Source organism: Lepidochelys kempii, chromosome 2 (assembly GCF_965140285.1).
Source record: "Lepidochelys kempii isolate rLepKem1 chromosome 2, rLepKem1.hap1, whole genome shotgun sequence".
NCBI lineage: Eukaryota > Metazoa > Chordata > Testudines > Cheloniidae > Lepidochelys > Lepidochelys kempii.
This window is the reverse complement of record NC_136381.1, coordinates 22542297-22564485: the sequence shown is the minus strand read 5'-3', so window position 1 is coordinate 22564485 and position 22189 is coordinate 22542297. Positions and strand designations below refer to the sequence as shown.

The following is a 22189-nucleotide window of genomic DNA, read 5'->3' as shown; positions in this document are numbered from 1 at the left end:
CTCCGTGGGTGCTCTGGGGCTGGAGCACCACCGGCAGCTCCCCACCCCACCCCCAGCTCACCTCCGCTCCGCTCCCACCCCTGAGTTATGTTCCACCCCACTCTGCTTCTCAGCCCTCCCAGGCTTCCCGTGCAAATAGCTGATTCATGGGAAGACTGGGGGCGGGGCAGAGAAGCAAGCAGCAGCTTCGCGCTCAGGCCCAGGGAGGTGGAGCAAAGGTGTGCTGGGGGGGGAGGAGATGCACGCAGGGGAACCACTCCCCACCCCAGCTTGCCTCCACCTCCCTGGGCCTGAGTGCAAAGCTGATTCGTGGAAAGCCGGGGGCGGGGGGGGAGGAGGGGGGCAGAGAAGCAGAGCCGGGCGGCGAGCTGCACAGAACCACAACCACACCTGCTAAATTTCACAACCCTGTTACCCTTTTCCCCCCCATGGGTGCTCCAACCTCCCCTCCCCTAGGAGCCAGAGGAACCTGCCAGATGCTTCCCAGGAGCCGTTCCAGGTAAGCATCGCCAGGACTCCTCCCCTTGCCCCCCAGCAGGTCCCTCTGGCTCTCAGTGGCATGGTGGGCACACACTACGGTGGCCCACAAGGCCCTCCTGCCCGGTTCTGGGGGCAGTCAGGGGACAGGGTTGGATGGGGCAGGGGTGGGAAAGGTGTGTCAAGGAATGCGGGGGGTTGGATGGGGCAGAGGGCGGGCCACGACCACCTCGTGGGGTGAGGAGGGAACCGGTTGTTAAGATTTTGGCAGCTCATCACTGCATCTGGGTATAGTGCTTAGATTATACACAAATATAAAGTTTTTTTTAAACAAGTCATAAGATACATGTAGTGCACAATCAGCAATGACCCAAATTTAGGTGAATAAATTTAAGAATACAGTTTAGATATTGGCATCCAAGTATTTGGGTACATCCCTCATGAAAAGTTATACAGAGAATTGGTTGTGGAAAGCAAATATAGCAATGAGTGAAGATTGTCCCTCAGTAATTGAGCATTTAGGGTAGGTTGCCCATTTAGAAAATACTATACTCCCACATACTAACATTAAACCAACAGACCATTCCTATCCTACTTCGCTCCTGACAATCCCGATGAGAAGAAAACACCCCTGTGCACTGCTAGTGACAACCTTCAGATCTCATTGCTGAAGTGAGTATAGACAGGATACACATGCACCTCTTTCCTTTGATCGCATACTGAAGTGAGGAGATGGGGTCAGGGAGAAAGGTTCTGCTTCTCAGAGAGGCAGAGTCCCCAGATCTCTTATCACAACTCAGCCAACCTGCTCAATCTAATCTATCCACAATTCAGTACAGCTATATTTAATACAATGAATCCAACAGCAGATGATGCATATAATTCCCAGGAGTTATTGCCTGTTCCAGGGAGGCAGAGTTAAAGTTGCATTTGTGCATATCTTAACTCTGTATTTCCTGGTTTTCAATCAGTTCTGCTGAACTTTACATTGCAGAAGGGCACAAGATACTACAAGGCAACCTTAACTCTGACTTAATGAAGCTTTTTGCCAATGAATATTCAAAAACAGGCAGCAAAACAAATGCCATCAGTTATGACAGGACTAGTTTCTATGAGTTAAAATCAATTATACTAAACCTAAACTTCTCCCTGCATAGATTTCTAAAATTGTGTTACATTCCACTACATACTGGACCTGAAAGACTGCAGACTTCCAAGAGCAATTTACGCAAGATAGTGTCCAGGGTTAGGAAATCAGTAAAGAGGGACATTCATATAGAAACAATGGGTTACATCTTGGCCTCATTAAAGTCAACAGCAAAACATGCACTGACTTCAGTAAGTCCAGGATTTCCCCCACCGTTAATTATCTCAGATGAAATGTCAATGCTATTAGAATATTTTTGAGGTGATAACTGTATTTTCTGTTTTCAGTGTTGGCCTCTGGATATTAAGAGACAAGGTGGGTGAGGTAATATCTTTTATTGAACCAACTTCTGTTGGTGAGAGAGACAAGCTAGAGCTCTTCTTAGCCATGGTATTTCCTGTTATTCCAAGACCAAACCGTAAAGAAAAAGCTCTTGTGGTTAACAAAGTTCAGGACTGGGATTCAGGAGATATAAATTATTCCTAGTTCTGCTGCAGATTATGAGCAACAATGGGCAAGTCACTAACTTGTCTATGGCTCATTTTCCTCCATACATAAAATGGGGATATCTACCTATAGGAGAGAGGCTTATTTTATTAGCCTTCGTAAAGTAGTATGTGGTAATCTGATGAAAGGCAGTAAAAGGGAAAAAACAAGTAGAGTTATCTAGTATCTTATTTAAAAATATCCTCATCTTAAAAGACAAGCTTTATTTGGAACATTATTTCTACTTTGTTCAAGGGACATCTCTTGCCTCTATTAGCTTGTGACATCAAGAAAAGATGGAAGCTTGCAATTGCAAACAACACAGAGAGCCATGCTTTATGAAAAAAATTTCTGTAGTGTAGAACCCTTCAATAGACCATATTAGAAATTTTAAATACAAAACAAAGAAAATTAAGATAAATGGTGACCTGCACTGCCATCTTGATTATCAGTGGTTTCTTCATCAGTTCTTTGCTCTCTCTTTTGCTTTCCTCGAGCGTACATATCAAGATTTTCCTAATTACGGGACAGGGAAAAACAAAAAACAAAAAAACCAAACCAAAACAAAAAACACAAAAAAACACCCAATTATATAACAAATTTGCACATGCTCCAGTCCTTGCAGCATGAACATCATATATACACAGCAAATTTATCAAGGTATTGCACATGCATAAAAGGCTAAATTAAAGTGTGGTTGTACTTAGCAGAAGAACTAAAAGTGGCTTTGGAAGGCCAAGTTTATTGTGTCTCAATATTCACATCAAGCATACGCCATTTCAGTTTATGTCACAAATTAAACCCAATCAGAAAACTATATATCAGAATACCTAATATTGAGCAGAATAAATGTTAAGTAATCTAAGAATTAGAAAAGGCCCATCTATTTAAAGTCAGTTCACTATCTGCTTTGCCTCTGTCTTCTCAGCTAGCACCTTCATTCGCGGACAATAAAATTAGGAAGAAGGATAATCAGCACCCTGAAAACTTCTTCCAGCACCAGTGAAAAGTATGGAGCTGCACACATAAGTTGCAAGTTCCTCAACTGTATGTATCTATCTTTAAGAGACTATTTAAGGTGGTAACATATCAAGATGTAGCTGGCAAAGAGGAACTGAAACCATAGCCATAGCAACACTCACACAGGAAGAAGATAGCTTTTTAAAGCTATAAATTTTCCAGTCCAGCACCATTCTCTATGTTTGCTTTAACCAGCAAAATAGGATAGAAACTGACAGCTGAGGGTCAAAGCTACAACCAGTAAACATATTGGTTGCGCTTATGCACTGGAAGCCTGATCAGCTAGCAAATCTTTTAAAGATTTCAGTCAAGCTTATTTTCTTTTAGTAAGAATCAAAGTTTTAAAAGATTGAAACAATTGTTAGTAAATATAAAATATCCATTCAAAAGTGGTAATAAGGCTATTTAGAAGTTAGATCATAAAATACTGGCATATGGCTAACAACATCTTACCATGATAACATTACATTCTCTACCCCTCTCAATATAGCGAATATGGATTGTTAGACACTGTGGCTGAAAAAACAGTCTCTGGTTACTGGAGATATCATGTATTATGACCATCATTATAGAAAGCAAAAATAAAAATGGTATTGGATTACGTTATTCTCTTTGCAACACTTCAATTACATTAAAAATAAAATACAAATAAACAAGTCATTTTGCTGCCTAAAAGACAGCCCCCTTATACATCTAAAGAAACATTATGAGTGCATATTTACTTCCTCGGCATCATTGAACACCCCAAGGTCTTCCAAGTCTATCATTCGACGTCTACGCATCTTCTTCATGTCATCCATTTTTTGTAATACTGCTTCTGCAGTGCTGATATAAAAAGTGACACATATGTAAGGTCAGACAGAATGAAAAAAAATGCGTATCAGCATGAAATTTCAATATGATGTGCTTAAAGTGACACAGTCAAACGGATGCATAATCAGTTTTTAAAAAATAGTTTTTTTAAAAAAAAAGTTTCATGTGCTGCACCTGCCCCAACTGTTTTTGTGGATTTACAATCACATTTAAAAAAAAAAGTTTCTTTCCTGTCTACTGTGTGAAAAACCCACCTAAATGGGAAAAAACAAACTATAATATAGAAAAATATTTTTCTAATGTCTTACAGTTATAGTAGTTTTTAGTACTAATTATTCACTTAGTGCGATCACAAGTTTCAGTCAGAGCATTATTTTAAATTGACAGTGTCCCTTTAAGAGACAACAGGACAAAATGTTTACTCACCCATAACTGTACTTCTAGACTTAGTATTGTTTTTCCATAGTTTAAATTTACTGACATGCACCCTATTGCTGTTGAGCTTTGAGAATCTTCAGGAGAGCAATGCCCACTGGGGCTGCACACGTGCCATCCTATAGCACCAAACATTCACAGGCTATAAAAGGAAGAAAACTCCAGCACTAATATAGTCACTAAGCAAACCAATTCTTTCCTCAGCCAAAAGAGAAACTCCATCACTTAACCCCGCACTTGTACATATGTGGCATGAGATCTATTTAGTACATAAGAAACTCCTGACACCAAGGAAGTTGCTGCACCAATCCATTACTGTCTGGATGTATACTTCTTTGACGCCTAAGATGGTGACAGGAACACTAGGGTCCCAGAATCAACCAACTCCTTTCTTGGAATGGTTTATTCCTAAACCAGAACAGATGCGAGACAGTATTTGGTGTTTTGGTACCATGCAACTGGCTTCCTCATAACTGGCATTTTATGAGCTGAAGAGGATAGTGGAACCAGTTGTAGATTGCAAAATGGACTGGGGCCCTGGCTTATAAGACAAACCTCGAGCCACCTCACCTTATAAGCAAGGGTTAGAACAGTGGTCCCCAAACTTGTCATGTTGCACCCCCTCCTTACCCTTGTCTGGGCCTCCCCATCGCCCAAGGTTGGGGGTGTGGGAAGAAGGGCATGTGGACAGGGTAAGGGGGCAGAGGCTGAGGCGGAGCAGAGGCCGCAGCCAGGGGCCGTAGGCCGGGTGAGGCCAGAGCAGAGCTGGGGGAAGAGCGGGGCTGGGTGGCACGCCCTTCTTGTCCCCCACGGAGGTTGGCCCGGGCCTGTTGTGCCCCCCGAAACGTTCCTCTGTGACCTCTAAGGGGTGCGCCCCCACAGTTTGGGGACCACTGGCTAGAGGTAAACAGGCTTTACATCAAGCAACAATCCAGGAACAGGGTCTCCAAGGCAAATTAAACAAAAGATGTATGCATCAGATTCTAAGGACATAAGCCACACCTTTGAACTCAGTCTTGGTAGACCTTTGAAGACTGGATTAGTCATAACTCTTCAGGGGCTAAAACCAGGGTCAAACTGGCCTAGCTGCAAAACAGCAAAGACTATGATAAAATATTAAATTAAAATGTCTAAAAATACTAACCTCAGGCCAAGAAAAGTTATCCCAACAGGGAAGAAAGGCCCTACCATTTACAACTGACTACAGACAGAAAGGAAACAATGTGACTGGGACCATACTGTCCTTGTATAAGCTTGATTCTCAACATGCGGTGCCATGAGCAGGTGGTTGTGCATTCCAATGGGTACTGCATTATAGAAGGCTCCTGGAACTCAGCAGTATTGTAGAGACATAGATAAAGAATTCTCATAGTTAATCTATTTTTGGCAAACATTTTTAAGAAGTTTAGCCCACATGGTACTCAAGCACGTGCTTGTAAGTAAGCCTTTAAGGACGGTTTTACCATCTTTGAAGGACAGAAAAACACTTACTTTGTTATAAGTTTGTCAAACAAAACAGATTGGTTTGTAGTACTATAACGGCTTCGCCTGATTCTGCAACTGCGACGCACCTCCACATCCCCACTCTCTCCATGGACTTGTTCAGCAGCTTTCACATCAGCTCTGGTTTTCAAAGATCTAGTGACTGGAATTACTATGTTTATAAATATACAATATTGAACATATTATTTTCCCTCAAATATGGAGAAAAAAAACTTACAAATATCCACCAGTGTTGGACTTTTATTTAAATACATGATTATGTGAGTTACTGTTATGACTGCAACTTTAAACTTTAAATTAAAATAAGTGGTAAGTACTTCTACACATTATATTCTATTCTTAGAAATATAATTTGTATCTGAGTGATTTTAACAGATTTTTAAAAATGTAACCAGCCAAGGTAAGTATGCAGTTTACATTCTAGCTAAGAGCAAACTGTAATAATTATTCCTATCTTGCAAAACAGAACTGTGCCCAATTTTAGTCTACATATTTTACTTTTAAGATGTTTTCCTTTACTGATTTGTACAAAGTTGTATCGTACAAATATTTTTAAATACTAGAGGCAAGCTACTCACAAGTAACTAGCTATTTTGGGTGAGTCAATCTTTTGAGTACTCAACTTTACAGATTAAAAGGGATCAGATATACAGAGGGTCAATATTCATGCTTTCAGGAGATTTAATTTGTCTCAAGTTGCATACCCACATACAGACATACTCAGAATCTCAAGTCACTTTTGAAAAACCTGGCAAACATTTATACATGGCATCCTTAACCTCACACTAAAAAGGCATGCTTTAAAAATAGTTACACACAGACACACACAAATAATCACTACTGTAACACACAGTTAAAATTGTGCACAAAACAACCACTTTGATCAAAAACACTTTACAAAACCTAAACTTGATTATAAACACGCAGGTTTTAATTACAGAATTACCAGTTTACTTTAAACAATGAGAAGTTGATTGCAAAACCTATAGGTTTACATATTCTAAGTGCTGTTCAGGCAACTACATTTAATAGCAGAACTAAAATACACTGTATGCAGTGTTCCATCAGTTACTGGTTGGTCAGTACTAGGGTGTCTGCATTTTATATGCATATAAAATTCAGACACCCTAGTACTGACCAACCAGTAACTGATGGAACACTGCATACAGTGTATTTTAGTTCTGCTATTAAATGTAGTTGCCTGAAAATGAGCTATTAACACATAATTTATTCAGCACTGCAGGTTGATTTCAAGTGAAACAATTCAAGTTAAACAAAAACACAGGCATTTTAAAACCTAACACTAACTAAAAATTGGAAAGATTTGTATTTTCTTTCTTTACCTGCTTTACAATCTTCATTTTTTTGGTCAGCCTGCAGTTTAGCCAACTGCCTATATAAAGGAAGGGGAAATATAAGAGTTATTGTACCTGCTTAATCTATTTGGGCATCAAGTTCTAGATTTCACTAGTTTAAAACACAGGCTTATGCAGACAAAAGATCTATTATTTTTATAGTGCCCAAAGATCACAAAAAGGATCGGGGTACTATATGCACATACATAGGTCTGGGAGAGCATTTGTAATTCCAGACTTGGAAAGATATCATTGATTTGCCCCACTGAAGTTTTAAAGTTTGAAAAACCAATTCTGAAGTCAAAAAAGGACTGATATGTGAAGCAAACATATATAACTGTGAAGTTTTTCTTGGCTTGACTATGGTAGGTAAGGCAAAGAGGTAGTATGCCCTCCTTATACAAGCAACAGTGGTTACAGGCAAAAAAATTTACGTTATTCAATTGTAAGGTTATTTTTGAAGTGAACATTAAAATCCACTTGGCCATGGTACACTCATCTTTTCTATTCCCTTTTTAGTTTTAAGTGTAAAAATTTAACAAAGCATGGTTCAAGCCTTATATTGCTCCATTCCCTGGTCAAATGAAGCATAAACTGACCAGAAAGTAGATGGAAGAACCAGTTAGGCAGGAATGCATAAGCCAAGTCAACTTGCTGCTAGCGAATGGGGAAGTCTATTCTCGGCCACCGACAAGGACACAAAATGTGACTGTACTGAGAAAGCAAAAAACTTCAGCACTGAAAGTATTATCCCCCAAGAAGTTAAACATTTGACTGTTAGAATAAAAAAGTCTGCCAACTTAAAATTAAAAGGGACACTATCAGCTTATATACCACTCTTATGTCTGAATAATTTGAAACAATGGTAGGTTAATTTCAGTTAATATTACCATAAGAAGATGATTTGTAAAGAGTATCTTTATTTTCTCTTGCTCTGTTCAGGATAACATTGCGTATAATTAGTTCCACCTTTCCCTGTTTGCAGAGATTCTTAACACAGCAATGGAAGACACATTTCTCCCCCCACAAAAAAAGAAATGCGTTTGTAAAAGAGCAAAAATTAGGAAGACTATTTAGGAGCTGATGGAATATTTGAAGTTACTTTTACTCCTCCCCTGCTTTAAGTGACTAGATTTCAATTTAACAGTGATTATTAAGAGACATGGAAAGAGAGCAGTTACCTTGTAAAGTGTCTTCCATTGACATTCTCATTTAACATTTCCATACTTTTGTCAAAGCTAGAGTCTGAAGAGTGCAGGTTACTTTTTCTCATTGGTCTTAAGGAATGTCCAGTGAAACATTCAGCTTTGCCAGAAGAAAATTCCTAGGAAGATGAAGAAAAAGAAAAATGTTCTAGTTAAAGCATGTACATTTAGTAAAATGGGAAAATTACTTCTTTCCTGCGATTTTTCATTCTAGGACCTTCCAAGTCAGAGAGTATTCACAAGTATTCTACATCGCCATGATCTTTATTCAGAGTCTGGGTTTAAGATTGCTCCTCAGGAAGAGCCCTCTAAAACGATAGTATTTTTCCATTTTGGAAGCTATGAGTATGTCACCGCTACAGCAGCGCAGCTATGGTGCTGCAGCTGTGCCGCTGCAGCTGTGCCGCGGTAGCACTATGTCGTAAACGCTTTTTAAATTGCCAGAAAGGATTAACTCCATCGATGGAAAAATCCATGTCTCAGAGAAGCAATAGCTAGGTAAACAGAAGAATTCTTCCATCGACCTAGCTGCATCTACACTGGGGGTTAGATGAGCAACATAGGTAGGTCAATCTAATTTTTAAATGTAGACCAGGCATCAGAACTATTCAATTCAAACCATTTGCAGCAGAGCCTTGACTTGAAATTTAGGGATTTCCTGGAAGAACACCTTCTCCCTTTTCAAAATACTTAAGGAAGCAACAACCAGGAGAAACCCTAGATATAATGCAATCCTCTGAAGGTCAGACTGTTGGACATGGAGGGTCCCAGAATGAAAATTCACAGGTAAGACAGAATTTTCCCTTCTCTCAGTCCCCTCCATGGCATACAGTCTTCACTATGGGATGCAGAATGCAGTAGGTCATCCCAAGGGAGAATTCAATTTACCCATGCAGTTAAGGTTACTAGAACACCTTGTTTTGTAAGCGCCTTCTATAAAATGCTGCATCGGCAGGGATGAGGATCTCTCTTGTTAGAGAAGTGTGGATGGAGGTCTCTGTGGTAGCCTTGCAGGCCTCCTCATAAGATGTGTGAGCTCTGCTCACAAAACTGCTGCTTTTTTCAGAATGCATAGTAATGTGAAGTTTTACCTGAGACGCTGAATAAATAGGTATATCTAACTTATGCACTTCTACTTTCTGAAGATGTTTGGATTCAGTCAGAAGGGCAATAATACCACTTCATATTATATGACACTGTGGACACCTTGGTGATGGAGGCCTGGTTAGTTCACAGAACTACCATCTTTGACAGAAAATTTGACTGAAGTTTCATTAAGAGCATACCAAGCTCTGAAATCCCAGTTGGACAAGGAGACGGTAAGCAGGCAACTTATTTTCAGTCAGAAAGAGACTTGCCACCAATGTGGTTTTATTAGGACTCACAGGCCACAGATCAAGATTATGACAGGAATATGCATATTGCCAAAGGACTGAGAAGAGTGGTGGTCTTCAGGAATGTGTTATGTAATGGTGATGAGGGGTTGGTTTCTTATAATGCAATATGCCTGGCTGACTTGCCCATCTAAGAAACGTTGACCTTGAGCCCCAGGGTGAGGCCACCTTATAAAAAACCCAAACATAGAATGTCCTTTGTTTCAGCTGATTGGTGTCCTTGTAATGCCAACATCTAAACCTCAGATGACTCACAAAATAACGTCTGAGATGCTAGGAGGGCTTTCTATCACTTTCTCAGAACAACTACAGCTCCTTCCTCGGAGCTTCCCAGCTGATGGGTTCGTGGATACTACTTAGGATAGGTCCCTATTGGCACTCTGTTGTGCGTGCATGGGTTTGCTGGGAGTTTGAGAGGCGGTTCCAGTTACACCTAGTTCAGGTCTGAGAACCCAGACCTGAGAATTAATGAGAAGTTGATTATATTCACTGTGGCCTTTCCTTCATAATCTCCTCTACCATCTTCACTCTCAGTGATTAAGGGGGGGAGGGGAAATAAAGGAGGTGGTCACAGAGTGACTGGCACTTAAGGGCGAGCTAGGGCTAAGTGCATCTGTGCCTTATTAGTACACCCCAGTTTTGTTAACTGATTGGGCCTAGGAGGAGGGCACCTGCATCTTGTAACAGGATGAGTGCCTTCTAGGAAAGGGAAATGAACTCCTTCTCTGAGGAATGAAACAGGAAGAGAAATAAGCATAGCTGGGAGCTCAATAGCAGCTGGAGAGTACTCCTAGATCCAGACAGGACCAGTTCAGGGCTGACTCAGCAAAAGCTGAGCTCTAGAAGAGGGACTCTGTGGAGCAGCCTGGAATTAGGTGAGACTACATGAGGAGAAGGGTGCTGCGAAGCCCCTACACCTGAAGAGCATTGTGAAATATCCAAGGAGGCTGGAGTTTATGTCCAGGTGCTTAAGGAAGGCTGACCCAAAACGGAGCAAACTGCTCCCTTAAGGAGAAGCCTGCAGCTGTAAGAGAAGAATCCTGGGAATCCTCCCACCCCTCTACAGGAAAGAGGGCTAAGGAAATAACTGAGGAGGCTGGAGTTCATATTCAGCATTGAACAACATAAGACTACCTCTGAGAAGAACTGTATTTGCCTAGAGAGGGCGAGGCTGTGAAAGACAGTTTGTCACCAGCGACCTGTAGGAAATGCTGCAGAGCAGCTCCATACCCCTTGACTGAGGACTTTTTGCCAACTTCATGAGATTAAATCACCCTCTGATTTTGGGTGTCTGTCTCTCTCTCATGTAGTACCTATTGATTTTTTTCCAAGCTGGACTTAAATGCCTGTAGGTGATTAACAGGCTTTCAAACTGGTCTGTAATCCAGCAAAAGGCTAAATGATCTAGACTGCATTCCCCTGATTCTAAGTGCTTCTTGCTGAGACAGCTGGCCTGGATTTTCTTTCTTGGTGTAGAACTCTGGGGAATAGAGCATCCACTTCTGGATCGAACAGGGCTGCTTCTCTTAAGGAAGATTGTATACATAAATACATACCATGTTCCTGAAGAGTCATCTGCTGAAAGTGGAGGGGTGCACTTGACAGTTCATAGGACGAGACAGATTATACTCCATATCTACTTCTTGAGCTACATGTCCCGCCTTGCCTTGCCCCACATCATAATGGGATCCAGGTATGTTCCCCATGCACAAGGTCTTCTATCTGGACTCAACATCACGTAGCTGTTAAATAATTAAGAATTAATTCACCAAAGATGCTAGTACTAGACCTCTGATGAAGTTGTTTATATATTGATTTGTTGTAATTACAGGCTAGATGCAAAGCTAGAATTGTGTTGGGAATCCACACAAGGATAACCTGGAGTTGAATCTGAGCCTTTTCTCTCAGCCCTGGTCTACACTAGAAGTTGAGGTTGAATTCAGCAGCGTTAAATCGATTTAACCCTGCCACCGTCCACACAACGAAGCCCCTTTTTTCAACTTAGAGGGCTCTTAAAATCAATTTCCTTACTCCACCCCTGACAAGGGGATTAGCACTGAAATCGGTCTTGCTGGGTCGAATCTGGGGTACTGTGGACACAATTAGACAGTATTGGCCTCCGGGAGCTATCCCAGAGTGCTCCATTGTGACCAGTCTGGACAGCACTCTCAACTCAGATGCACTGGCCAGGTAGACAGAAAAAGGCCCACGAACTTTTGAATTCAATTTCCTATTTGGCCAGCGTGGCAAGCTGCAGGTGACCATGCAGAGCTCATCAGCAGAGGTGACCATGATGGAGTCCCAGAATCGCAAAAGAGCTCCAGCATGGACCAAATGGGAGGTACGGGATCTGATCGCTGTATGGGGAGAGGAATCCGTGCTATCAGAACTCCCTTCCAGTTCTCGAAATGCCAAAACCTTTATCAAAATCTCCAAGGGCAGGAAGGACTGAGGCCATAACAGGGACCCGAAGCAGTGCCATGTGAAACTTAAGGAGCTGAGGTAAGCCTACCAGAAAACCAGAGAGGGGAATGGCCGCTCCGGGTCAAAGCCCCAAACATGCCGCTTCTATAAGCTGCGTGCCCTTTTCGGGGGGTTCAGCCACCACTACCACAAACATGTTGTTTGACTCCTTCAATGGAGATGGAGGCGACACGGAAGCAGGTTCTGGGGATGAGGAAGAGGATGATGAGGTTGTAGATAGCTCACAGCAAGCAAGCGGAGAAACTGGTTTTCCTGACAGCTAGGAACTGTTTCTCACCCTGGACCTGGAGCCAGTACCCCCCAAACCCACCCAAGGCTGCCTCCCGGACCTGCCGGCCAGAGAAGGGACCTCTGGTGAGTGTACCTTTTAAAATAGTATACATGATTTAAAAGCAAGCGAGTTTAATGATTAATTTGCCCTGGCATTCGCGGCTCTCCTGGATGTACTCCCAAAGCCTTTGCAAAAGGTTTCTGGGGAGGGCAGCCTTATTCCGTCCATCATGGTAGGACACTTTACCATTCCAGGCCAGTAGCACATACTCGGAAATCATTGTACAACAAAGCATTGCAGTGTATGTTTGCTGGCGTTCAAACAACATCTGTTCTTTATCTCTCTGTGTTATCCTCAGGAGAGTGATATCATTCATGGTCACCTGGTTGAAATAGGGTGCTTTTCTTAAGGGGACATTCAGAGGTGCCTGTTCCTGCTGGGCTGTTTGCCTGTGGCTGAACAGAAAGGTTCCCCACTGTTAGCCACGGGGAGGGAGGAGGGGCTAGCCATGCGCTGGGGGGAAGCAAAATGCGACCTTGTAACGAAAGCACATGTGCAATGTATGTAATGTTAACAGCAAGGTTTACCGTGAAAGAGTGTACCCATTGTTCTATAAAATGTGTCTTTTTAAATACCGCTGTCCATTTTTTTCCTCCACCAGCTGCATGTGTTTCAAGGATCACAGGATCTTCTCCTTCCCAGAGGCTAGCGAAGATCAGAAGGCGAAAAAAAACGCACTCGCGATGAAATGTTCTCTGAGCTCATGCTGTCCTCCCACACTGACAGAGCACAGATGAATGCGTGGAGGCAGACAATGTCAGAATGCAGGAAAGGACAAAATGACCGGGAGGAGAGGTGCTGGGCTGAAGCTGAAAGGTGGTGGCAGGGTGATGATAGGAGGCAGAATTCAATGCTGAGGCTGCTGGAGGATCAAACTAATATGCTCCAGCATATGGTTGAACTGCAGAAAAGGCAGCAGGAGCACAGACCGCCGCTACAGACCGTGTAACCAACCACCCTCCTCCCCAAGTTCCATAGCCTCCTCACCCAGACGCCCAAGAATGCGGTGGAGGGGCCTCCGGCCACCCAGCCACTCCACCCCAGAGGATTGCCCAAGCAACAGAAGGCTGGCATTCAATAAGTTTTAAACTTTTAAAGTGCTGTGTGGCCTTGTCCTTCTCTCCTTCACCACCCCTCCTGGGCTACCTTGGTAGTTATCCCCCTATTTCTGTGATGAATGAATAAAGAATGCATGAATGTGAAGCAACAATGACTTTATTGCCTCTGCAAGTGGTGATCGAAGGGAGGAGTGGAGGGTGGTTAGCTTACAGGGAAGTAGAGTGAACCAACGGGCGGGGGGTTTCATCAAGGAGAAACAAACAGAACATTCACACCATAGCCTGGCCAGTCATGAAACTGGTTTTCAAAACTTCTCTGATGTGCACCGCGCCCTCCTGTGCTCTAACCGCCCTGGTGTCTGGTTGTAACCGTAACCAGCGGCCAGGCGATTTGCCTCAACCTCCCACCCCACCATAAACGTCTCCCCCTTACTCTCACAGATATTGTGGAGTGCACAGCAAGCAGTAACAGTGGGAATATTCGCAAAAAGGAAAGGAGAACTTGTGGCTACAGCTCACGATACCTTATGCTCAAACAAATTTGTTAGTCTCTAAGATGCCACAAGTACTCCTTTTCTTTTTGTGAATACAGACTAACACGGCTGCTACTCTGAAACCTGTCATTATGCAAGTAGGAATATTGGTTTCGCTGAGGTCTGAGTCAGTAAACTGCGCCAGCGTGCTTTTAAACATCCAAATGCACATTCTACCCTTGCTGAGCCTGTAGTTGAACAGCTCCTGACTACTGTCCAGGCTGCCTGTGTATGGCTTCATGAGCCATGGCATTAAGAGGTAGGCTGGGTTCCCAAGGAGAACTACAGGCATTTCAACATCCCCAACAGTTATTTTCTGGTCTGGGAATAAAGTCCCTTCCTGCAGCTTTTGAAACAGACCAGAGTTCCTGAAGATGCGAGCGTCATGTACCTTTCCCGACCATCCCACGTTGATGTTGGTGAAATGTCCCTTGTGATCCACCAGTGCTTGCAGCACTATTGAAAAGTACCCCTTGCGGTTTATGTTCTCGCCGGCTTGGTGCTCTGGTGCCAAGACAGGGATATGGGTTCCATCTATGGCCCCACCACAGTTAGGGAATCCCATTGCAGCAAAGCCATCCACTATGACCTCCACATTTCCCAGGGTCACTACCCTTCATATCAGCAGATTTTTGATTGCATTGGCTACTTGCATCACAGCAGCCCCCACAGCAGATTTGCCCACTCCAAATTGATTCCCAACTGACCGGTAGCTGTCTGGCGTTGCAAGCTTCCACAGGGCTATTGCCACTCGCTTTTCAACTGTGAAGGCTGCTCTCACCTTGGTATTCTTGCGCCTCAGGGCAGGGGAAACAAGTCACGAAGTTCCATGAAAGTGCCCTTACGCATGCAAAAGTTTCGCAGCCACTGAGAATCATCCCAGACCTGCAATACTACCTGCAACACTATGTCTCACCAGTCTGCACTTGTCTCCCTAACCCAGAATCGGCGTTCCACCGCATGAACCTGCCCCATTAGCACCATGATGCCCACACTGCCAGGGCCCGTGCTTTGAGAGAAGTCTGTGTCCATATCCTCATCACTCTCATCACCGTGCTGACGTTGCCTACTCGCCCGGTTTCGCTTTGCCAGGTTCTGGTGTTGCATATACTGCTGGATAATGCATGTGGTGTTTAATGTGCTCCTAATTGCCAAAGTGATCTAAGCGGGCTCCATGCTTGCCACGGTCTTGCATCTGCACAGAAAAAAGGCGTGGAACGATTGCCTGCTGTTGCCCTGACAGAGAGAGGTACGACATGGCTTACAGGGTTGGCATACATGGAATTCAAATCAACAAAGGGGTGGCTTTGCAAGAAACAGAATGGCCCCCTCAAGGGCAGAACTCAAAACTGGGTTTAGCAGGCCGTTGATTTCACGGAGGGAGGGAGGAGAAAATGAATGCAAAACAAATCTGGTCTATTTCATGTTTTGAGCCACTTCTTCTATCTTTATACATCTTGCTGGCAGCAGACTGTGCAGTACTACCACTAGCCATCGTCATCTCTTGGGTGCTTGGCAGAAGACGGTGCAGTATGACTACTGGCCATCGTCTTCTGTTGGCTGCTGATTAAAAGACAGTGCACTGCCGGTAGGACTGAATCGCCATGAGACGAAACTTAAAAGGGAAACGACCTGGCTGCGTCACTCCCGTTTGCCCAGGCGCCCCTGACCTCATTGAGGTCAGTTAAAAGAGCACCCAGGACTATGGCGACGACGGCTACCAGTCATACTGCACTGGCTGCTGCCAAAAGGCAATAAACTGCTGCTGTGTAGCAATGCAGTACCGCATCTGCCAGCGCCCAGGAGAGATACGGTGACTGTTAGCTAAGCGGGCTCCATGCTTGCCGTGGTATGGTGTCTGCACAGGTAACTCAAGAAAAAAAGGTGCAAAACGATTGTCTGCCCTTGCTTTCATGGAAGGAGGGAGGGAGGGAAGGAGGACCTGACGATATGTACCCAGAACCACCTGCGACAATGTTTTAGCCCCATCAGCCACTGGGATTTCTACTCAGAATTCAAATAGGCGGTGCAGACTGCAGGAACTGTGGGATAGCTATCCACAGTGCAACGCTCCGGAAGTCGACGACTGCCTTGGTACTGTGGACACATTCTGCTGACTACATGCACTTAGAGCATTTGTGTAGGGGGGACACACAATCGACTGTATAAAAACACTTTCTACAAAACCGACGTCTATAAATTCAACCTAATTTTGTAGTGTAGACATACCCTTAGTCTGATTTGCCAAACGTTAGCACACCCTCCTATCTTCTGTCTCTCTCCTGAAATAAAGATGGTGTTGGCCAATGACTGAGCTGCTAGAATTTTGTGAGGGCTGTAACTGGCCCTTCCACTTGTTCATTCAAAGCCATGCTTCAGAAAGCTTTTAGCAATGGCTGCTGCACCCTGTAATCCAAGCAAGGACAGACACATTTCCCTTTCACTTATGGCATTCCTCAGGGACATGTATTTGGAAGTTTTAAATGCACAGCAAATCAGAAACTGGTGAAACATCAGTCTTGGAAAAGTAGGCTAGGGAAATCTAGTTTAAAGAAGGTTTTATGTAGGTTTTTTTTAATGCATGCTCACAGGGGTCCCAGTTGAGCACAGACCTCTACAATTAGATCACTGCAAATAGTCTCAGAGCTGAAACTACTCCAAAGTTTTCTCTCAGTGAAGATCTTATTCACCTGTCTGGGGAGTTGGCAGAACACTTCAGCTGGTATAACTATGCCCTTTACTAAGGAAGCCACAGCAGGCTTAACCTTAGGTAGAAATAGGTCTTGATAAGGAATTTCCAGTCCACCTTAATCACATCTTCAAACCAGTTGAGGAAGAATTACAGAGCTTTTCACCTTTGAGGTTTGTGTTTCATTTTCTACACATGTATCTGTAAAGTTAGCCCTCCCTCTTCATGCTTAGCGCTGAGAAACTTGGTTGAAAGTCTGAGGTATCTAGCTCAGCAGTTCTCAAACTGTGGGTTGGGACCCCAAAGTGGGTCACAACCCCATTTTAAAGAGGTTACCAGAGCTGGCTTAGACTTGCTGGGGCCCAGGGCTGAAGCCCAAGCCCCAACACCTGGGGCTGAAGCCCTAGTGCTTCAAGACTGGGCGGTAGGTCTCAGATTATAGGCCCCTTGCTGGGGCTGAAGCCTTAGAGCTTTGGCCCCCCACCCAGGGAGGCGGGGCTTGGGCGGGCTCAGGCTTCAGTTCCCCTGAATGGGGTAATATAGTAATTTTTGTTATCAGAAGGGTTCACAGTGCAATGAAGTCTGAGGAACCCCTGGTCTAGCTCAAAGCCCCAGCTTTAGAGATTTCTCCTGTTCTTTAGAGCTGTCCTCCCAAACTTCTTAGTAGTGTGGCTCACTGCAACCAAGCTTTTCCCCCCCACTAAAGCAGGGCATTAGATTCAAGATACTAGAGTTTGGATGGTTTTGAGACTCACCAGGCATCACCTGACAAAAGTATCAGTTCTCTCCATAGATCCAGTACAGGAAGAGAAACATGCTGGAGGACTCAAGTTCAGGAGAAGGGACTCTGACCAATTCTCAAAGAATGCTCAAGAGTTGTGAAGATACTGGGCAGGAATTGCATATAGAATTTTCTTATTTTACACAGATCTGTATTCCTCTCATGCTGTCTAAAGTAAAGTGTGATTGTTTTTGGAAAAGCTTGTGTCTGTTGGCTTCAACTTTCATGTCCCCCCAAAGAGGTAAACTAGAAGCCAGAGTATCCACAAGAATGGAGATCTGGAAAAGGGTATACTAAAGTGCTGAGGTGATATTGTGGGAGGGGAGATCAGCACTGGTTCCCAGGGTCAAGGGCAGCTGGACCATGGGCTCCCACTCCTAGGGAAGGATTATGAGACAGTCTGTGTGCTGGAAATTTGCCAGAAAGTCTAGAACCAGAGGTGGTGACTTAAGCCTGTGCAGACAAAAGGGAGCCTAAGACGACTTAGGCCCTACATGTGGGTCCAAACAGAGCAGCCTGGCAAGTGTCCAGCAGGGGGAACTTGACCGGGGCTGAGAGAGTCTGCAAGCATGTATCCCACGTGTCACCCTTACAAAAATAGTAGCCACTTCATGACCTTCTGTAGGATCACTTGAAGGGGAGAGGAGGTAGGCCTATCTAACAGGGAAAGGAATCAGGAGCGTGGAGTGAAGTGATTCTGAGTGGGGACTGACTGCACAGAATGGAGTGAACCAGAGCCACTGGAGACAAATGACTCATTAGTAAGGCTGTGTCATAAATATAAAAGGGAAGGGTAAACCCCTTTGAAATCCCTCCTGGCCAGGGGAAAGCTCCTCTCACCTGTAAAGGGTTAAGAAGCTAAAGGTAACCTCACTGGCACCTGACCAAAATGACCAATGAGGAGACAAGATACTTTCAAAAGCTGGGAGGAGGGAGAGAAACAAAGGGTCTGTGTGTCTGTCTATAGTCTGTCTTGGCTGGGGATAGACCAGGAATGGAGTCTTAGAACTTTTAGTAAGTAATCTAGCTAGGTACGGGTTAGATTATGATTTCTTTAAATGGCTGAGAAAAGAATTGTGCTGAATAGAATATCTTTTTTGTAACTTAAGGTTTTGCCTAGAGGGGTTCTCTATGTTTTGAATCTAATTACCCTGTAAGGTATCTACCATCCTGATTTTACAGGGGGGGATTTCTTTATTTCTATTTACTTCTATTTTTATTAAAAGTCTTCTTGTAAGAAAACTGAATGCTTTTTCATTGTTCTCAGATCCAAGGGTTTGGGTCTGTGGTCACCTATGCAAATTGGTGAGGCTTTTTATCCAACATTTCCCAGGAAAGGGGGGATGCAAGTGTTGGGAGGATTGTTCATTGTTCTTAAGATCTAAGGGTCTGGGTCTGTAGTCACCTAGGCAAATTGGTGAGGCTTTTTAACCAAACCTTGTCCAGGAAGTGGGGTACAAGGTTTTGGGAAGTATTTTCGGGGGGAAAGACGTGTCCAAACAGCTCTTCCCCAGTAACCAGTATTAGTTTGATGGTGGTAGCGGCCAATCCAAGGACAAAGGGTGGAATATTTTGTACCTTGGGGAAGTTTTGACCTAAGCTGGTAAAGATAAGCTTAGGAGGTTTTTCATGCAGGTCCCCACATCTGTACTCTAGAGTTCAGAGTGGGGGAGGAACCTTGACAGGCTGCGAGTTTGTCACAGGTTCAGTGACTTCTGCAGCAGCCGGTGCACCTGGCTCAGGGGCAGCTCAGACCACCAATGCACTAGCCGCGCCAGTCACTGCTGGGGCAGTCTCAGGCCACCGCTCCCTGCCCCAGCAGCAGAGTTAGTGTGTGGGAGGTGGCAGAGGCTGGGGTGAGGCGGGCTCTGGGCGGAACTTACCTGGGGGACTCCCCAGAAGCATCAACATCCCCTTGCTCAGCTGCTAGGCAGAGGCGTGGCCAGGCAGCTCTCCGCACTGCCTCTGCCCAGAGTGCTGGCTTCACAGCTCCCACTGGCTTTGGTTCCCAGCCAATGGTGCTGCGGGGGCGGTGCCTACAGGCGGAGGCAGCCATGCCTCCGCCCAGAAGCTGAGCAAGGGGATGTCGCCACTTCTGGGGATTCCCCCAGGTAAGCACCGCCCAGAGCCCACCTCACCCCATCCCGTGCCCCAACCCCTGCCCCCTCCCTAACTCTGCTGCTGCTTGGGGCGGGGCAGAGGGGGAAGGTATGGAGCCATGTAGAGACCTACCGGCCCCACCAACCGCCCCTTCCCGCAGGGGTCCTTGGCAGTTGCCCCTCCCTTCCCAAGTTTTAGTCACAGTCATGGACAGGTCACAGGCCATGAATTTTTGTTTACTACCCATGACCTGTCCATTACTTTTACTAAAAATACCTGTGATTGAAACGTAACCTTACTCATTAGTATCAGAAAGTTTACAGAAGCTAGCACCTTTCATGCAGCTGAGCATTTGTAGGTAAAATAGCTTGCAGAAACAGGAAATGCTTTGCAGCCTTCTCAATAATCTCAGCATGGACATTGCCTACGTAATGGCTGGGAGCAGAAATTTCTTCCTCCTGGTTGTTCTAGTGGACCTTGCCTTCCCCTGAGATTCAGGAGGCCCAGGAGAGGCTTTCCTGCTTGCTCTGCAAACTGAGAGAATACAGATCCCATGTGTGGGAGGGAGGTTGTGGGGAAAAAAACAAAAACCACCACCACACCTCGAGTTTCATGCCACTGATAATGGCCTGGTCTCAGTGAGCACAGCTTTCATGCAACTTGCTCAACTATCTCAGCATGGATCTTGCTCCCATGGCGAGTTTTGCTGGAGCCCGGTCAACTGTCTCTGGATGGATCTTGGCTGCAGGCCATCTGGAAACTGGGTTCCTGGAGCTGCTGTCTATGACTGCCATTTCTAAGGGGAGGAGAGGTTCTGTCTTTCTCACCCATCTCGGAAAGTTTGTGTGTGGGGGGATATTTTTTAAGTTTAGAGGAGAAAAGCCTTGAAGCCACTGAAGAAACTGACAGTTTGTTAAAAGTCCTGCAAAAGCTCTGCTACAAAGGGAGACGTAAAATCTCTTGTGTGCTGCTTGGAGGCAGAGAATTCTGGAGAATTCCTCCTGAGGGACAGGACGAAGCCCAGGCTCGGAGCAAAGATCTGTTCTGCCTCCAGCTGCTATGGAGACAGGGAATGCCCCACTGAAAACTGTTTGCCACAAAGAGGACCAAGAACTTAGTTTTCAAAAGATACTCAACCACAGAGGCCTAACATTTCTCAAACTAAGTTCTGACATGCAAGTCAGAATTTCATTCAGTTGTGATGTTTTGCTAACTGGTAGCGATCATGGAATTTAGTTAGGCACTTCAAATCCCTTTAAACAGCAAACTCCCAAATGTTCCTTCTGGGTTGATCTCATACATACTTTGCTGGGGAAAGTTTAAAATTTAGTTCTGCCTTTAAATTATGCAAATATGAAGCTTTACAACTATTTTGCAATTAACTGAAAAACCCTTTGTTTTGCACTTCAGAAGTGACATGACATTCCCACATGTATATCAGAAAGGCATTTAGTTGTGAAGTAGTTTTGGACATTTGAATTCCATATACTGGCATGTACCAGTGAGACACCTGATGTTCTCTCTGTGAATATGGCAACATTTAAGCGTAAATTCCTCTGGAATACAAGGAACAGATCTGGGTGGAACATTTTGACCTGGTTTAACTTCGAAACCTAGAAAGTCATTTGGTCAGAAACAGCTATATTCTGAATAACCAATAAAGAGCTTAGATATTTTATTTAGGATAAACCACACACACATCATTCCCCACAATAATCCCTTAACTTTTCAATTTGTTACCTGTGAAGTGGTCTAAGTAATAAACTCAGAACATACTGCTGCAGCAGCTGTAAAACCCCTTCACAGGCTGATATGGGAGCGCAGAAGTTGCAACTGAAGTACAGTAACTCCTCGCTTAACGTTGTAGTTATGCTCCTGAAAAATGCACTTTAAGCAAAACGATATTAAGCGAATCCAATTTCCACATAAGAATTAATTTAAATGGGGGGGGGGGGGGGAGGGGGATATTAAGGTTCCAGGAAATTCTTTTTAGCCAGACAAAAGATGTGTATGTGTGTGTTTCTGACTCTACCACCTCAACCAAGCTTCACAATCATCATTGCTGTGTACAGTATTAAATTGTTTGTTTAAAACTTTAAACAAACAATTTAATACTGTACACAGCAATGATGATTGTGAAGCTTGGTTGAGGTGGTAGAGTCAGAGGGTGGGATATTTCCCAGGGAATGCCTTGCAGCTAAATGATGAACTAACACTGGGCTGAGCCCTCAATTGAATTAGCTTAACATCATTTTGCTTAAAGTAGCATTTTTCAGGAACATAACTACCATGTTAAGTGAAGAGTTACTGTACTCTATGTATACTCTGTCAATTGTTTTTAATAGGTAAACCAGGATGAGCGTGGCCAGCTCTGGGAT

General features: G+C 44.2%; 1 protein-coding gene across 6 annotated transcripts in view; it reads right to left on the bottom strand.

Moving 5' to 3' along the window:
• The window catches only part of ATAD2 (ATPase family AAA domain containing 2), a 96360-nt gene that overhangs the window by 72489 nt on the left and 1682 nt on the right, over positions 1-22189 (bottom strand). For 5 of the 6 annotated variants that reach the window (XM_073330197.1, XM_073330203.1, XM_073330200.1 and 2 more), the window contains exons 2-6: positions 8418-8560; positions 7225-7274; positions 5870-6032; positions 3853-3955; positions 2539-2626 (exon numbers count right to left, since the gene is read on the bottom strand). In XM_073330197.1, the coding sequence (XP_073186298.1) occupies positions 2539-2626; positions 3853-3955; positions 5870-6032; positions 7225-7274; positions 8418-8560 (547 nt within the window). The remainder of the gene's footprint in view (positions 1-2538; positions 2627-3852; positions 3956-5869; positions 6033-7224; positions 7275-8417; positions 8561-22189) is intronic. The other variant, XM_073330198.2, reaches the window with a different exon arrangement.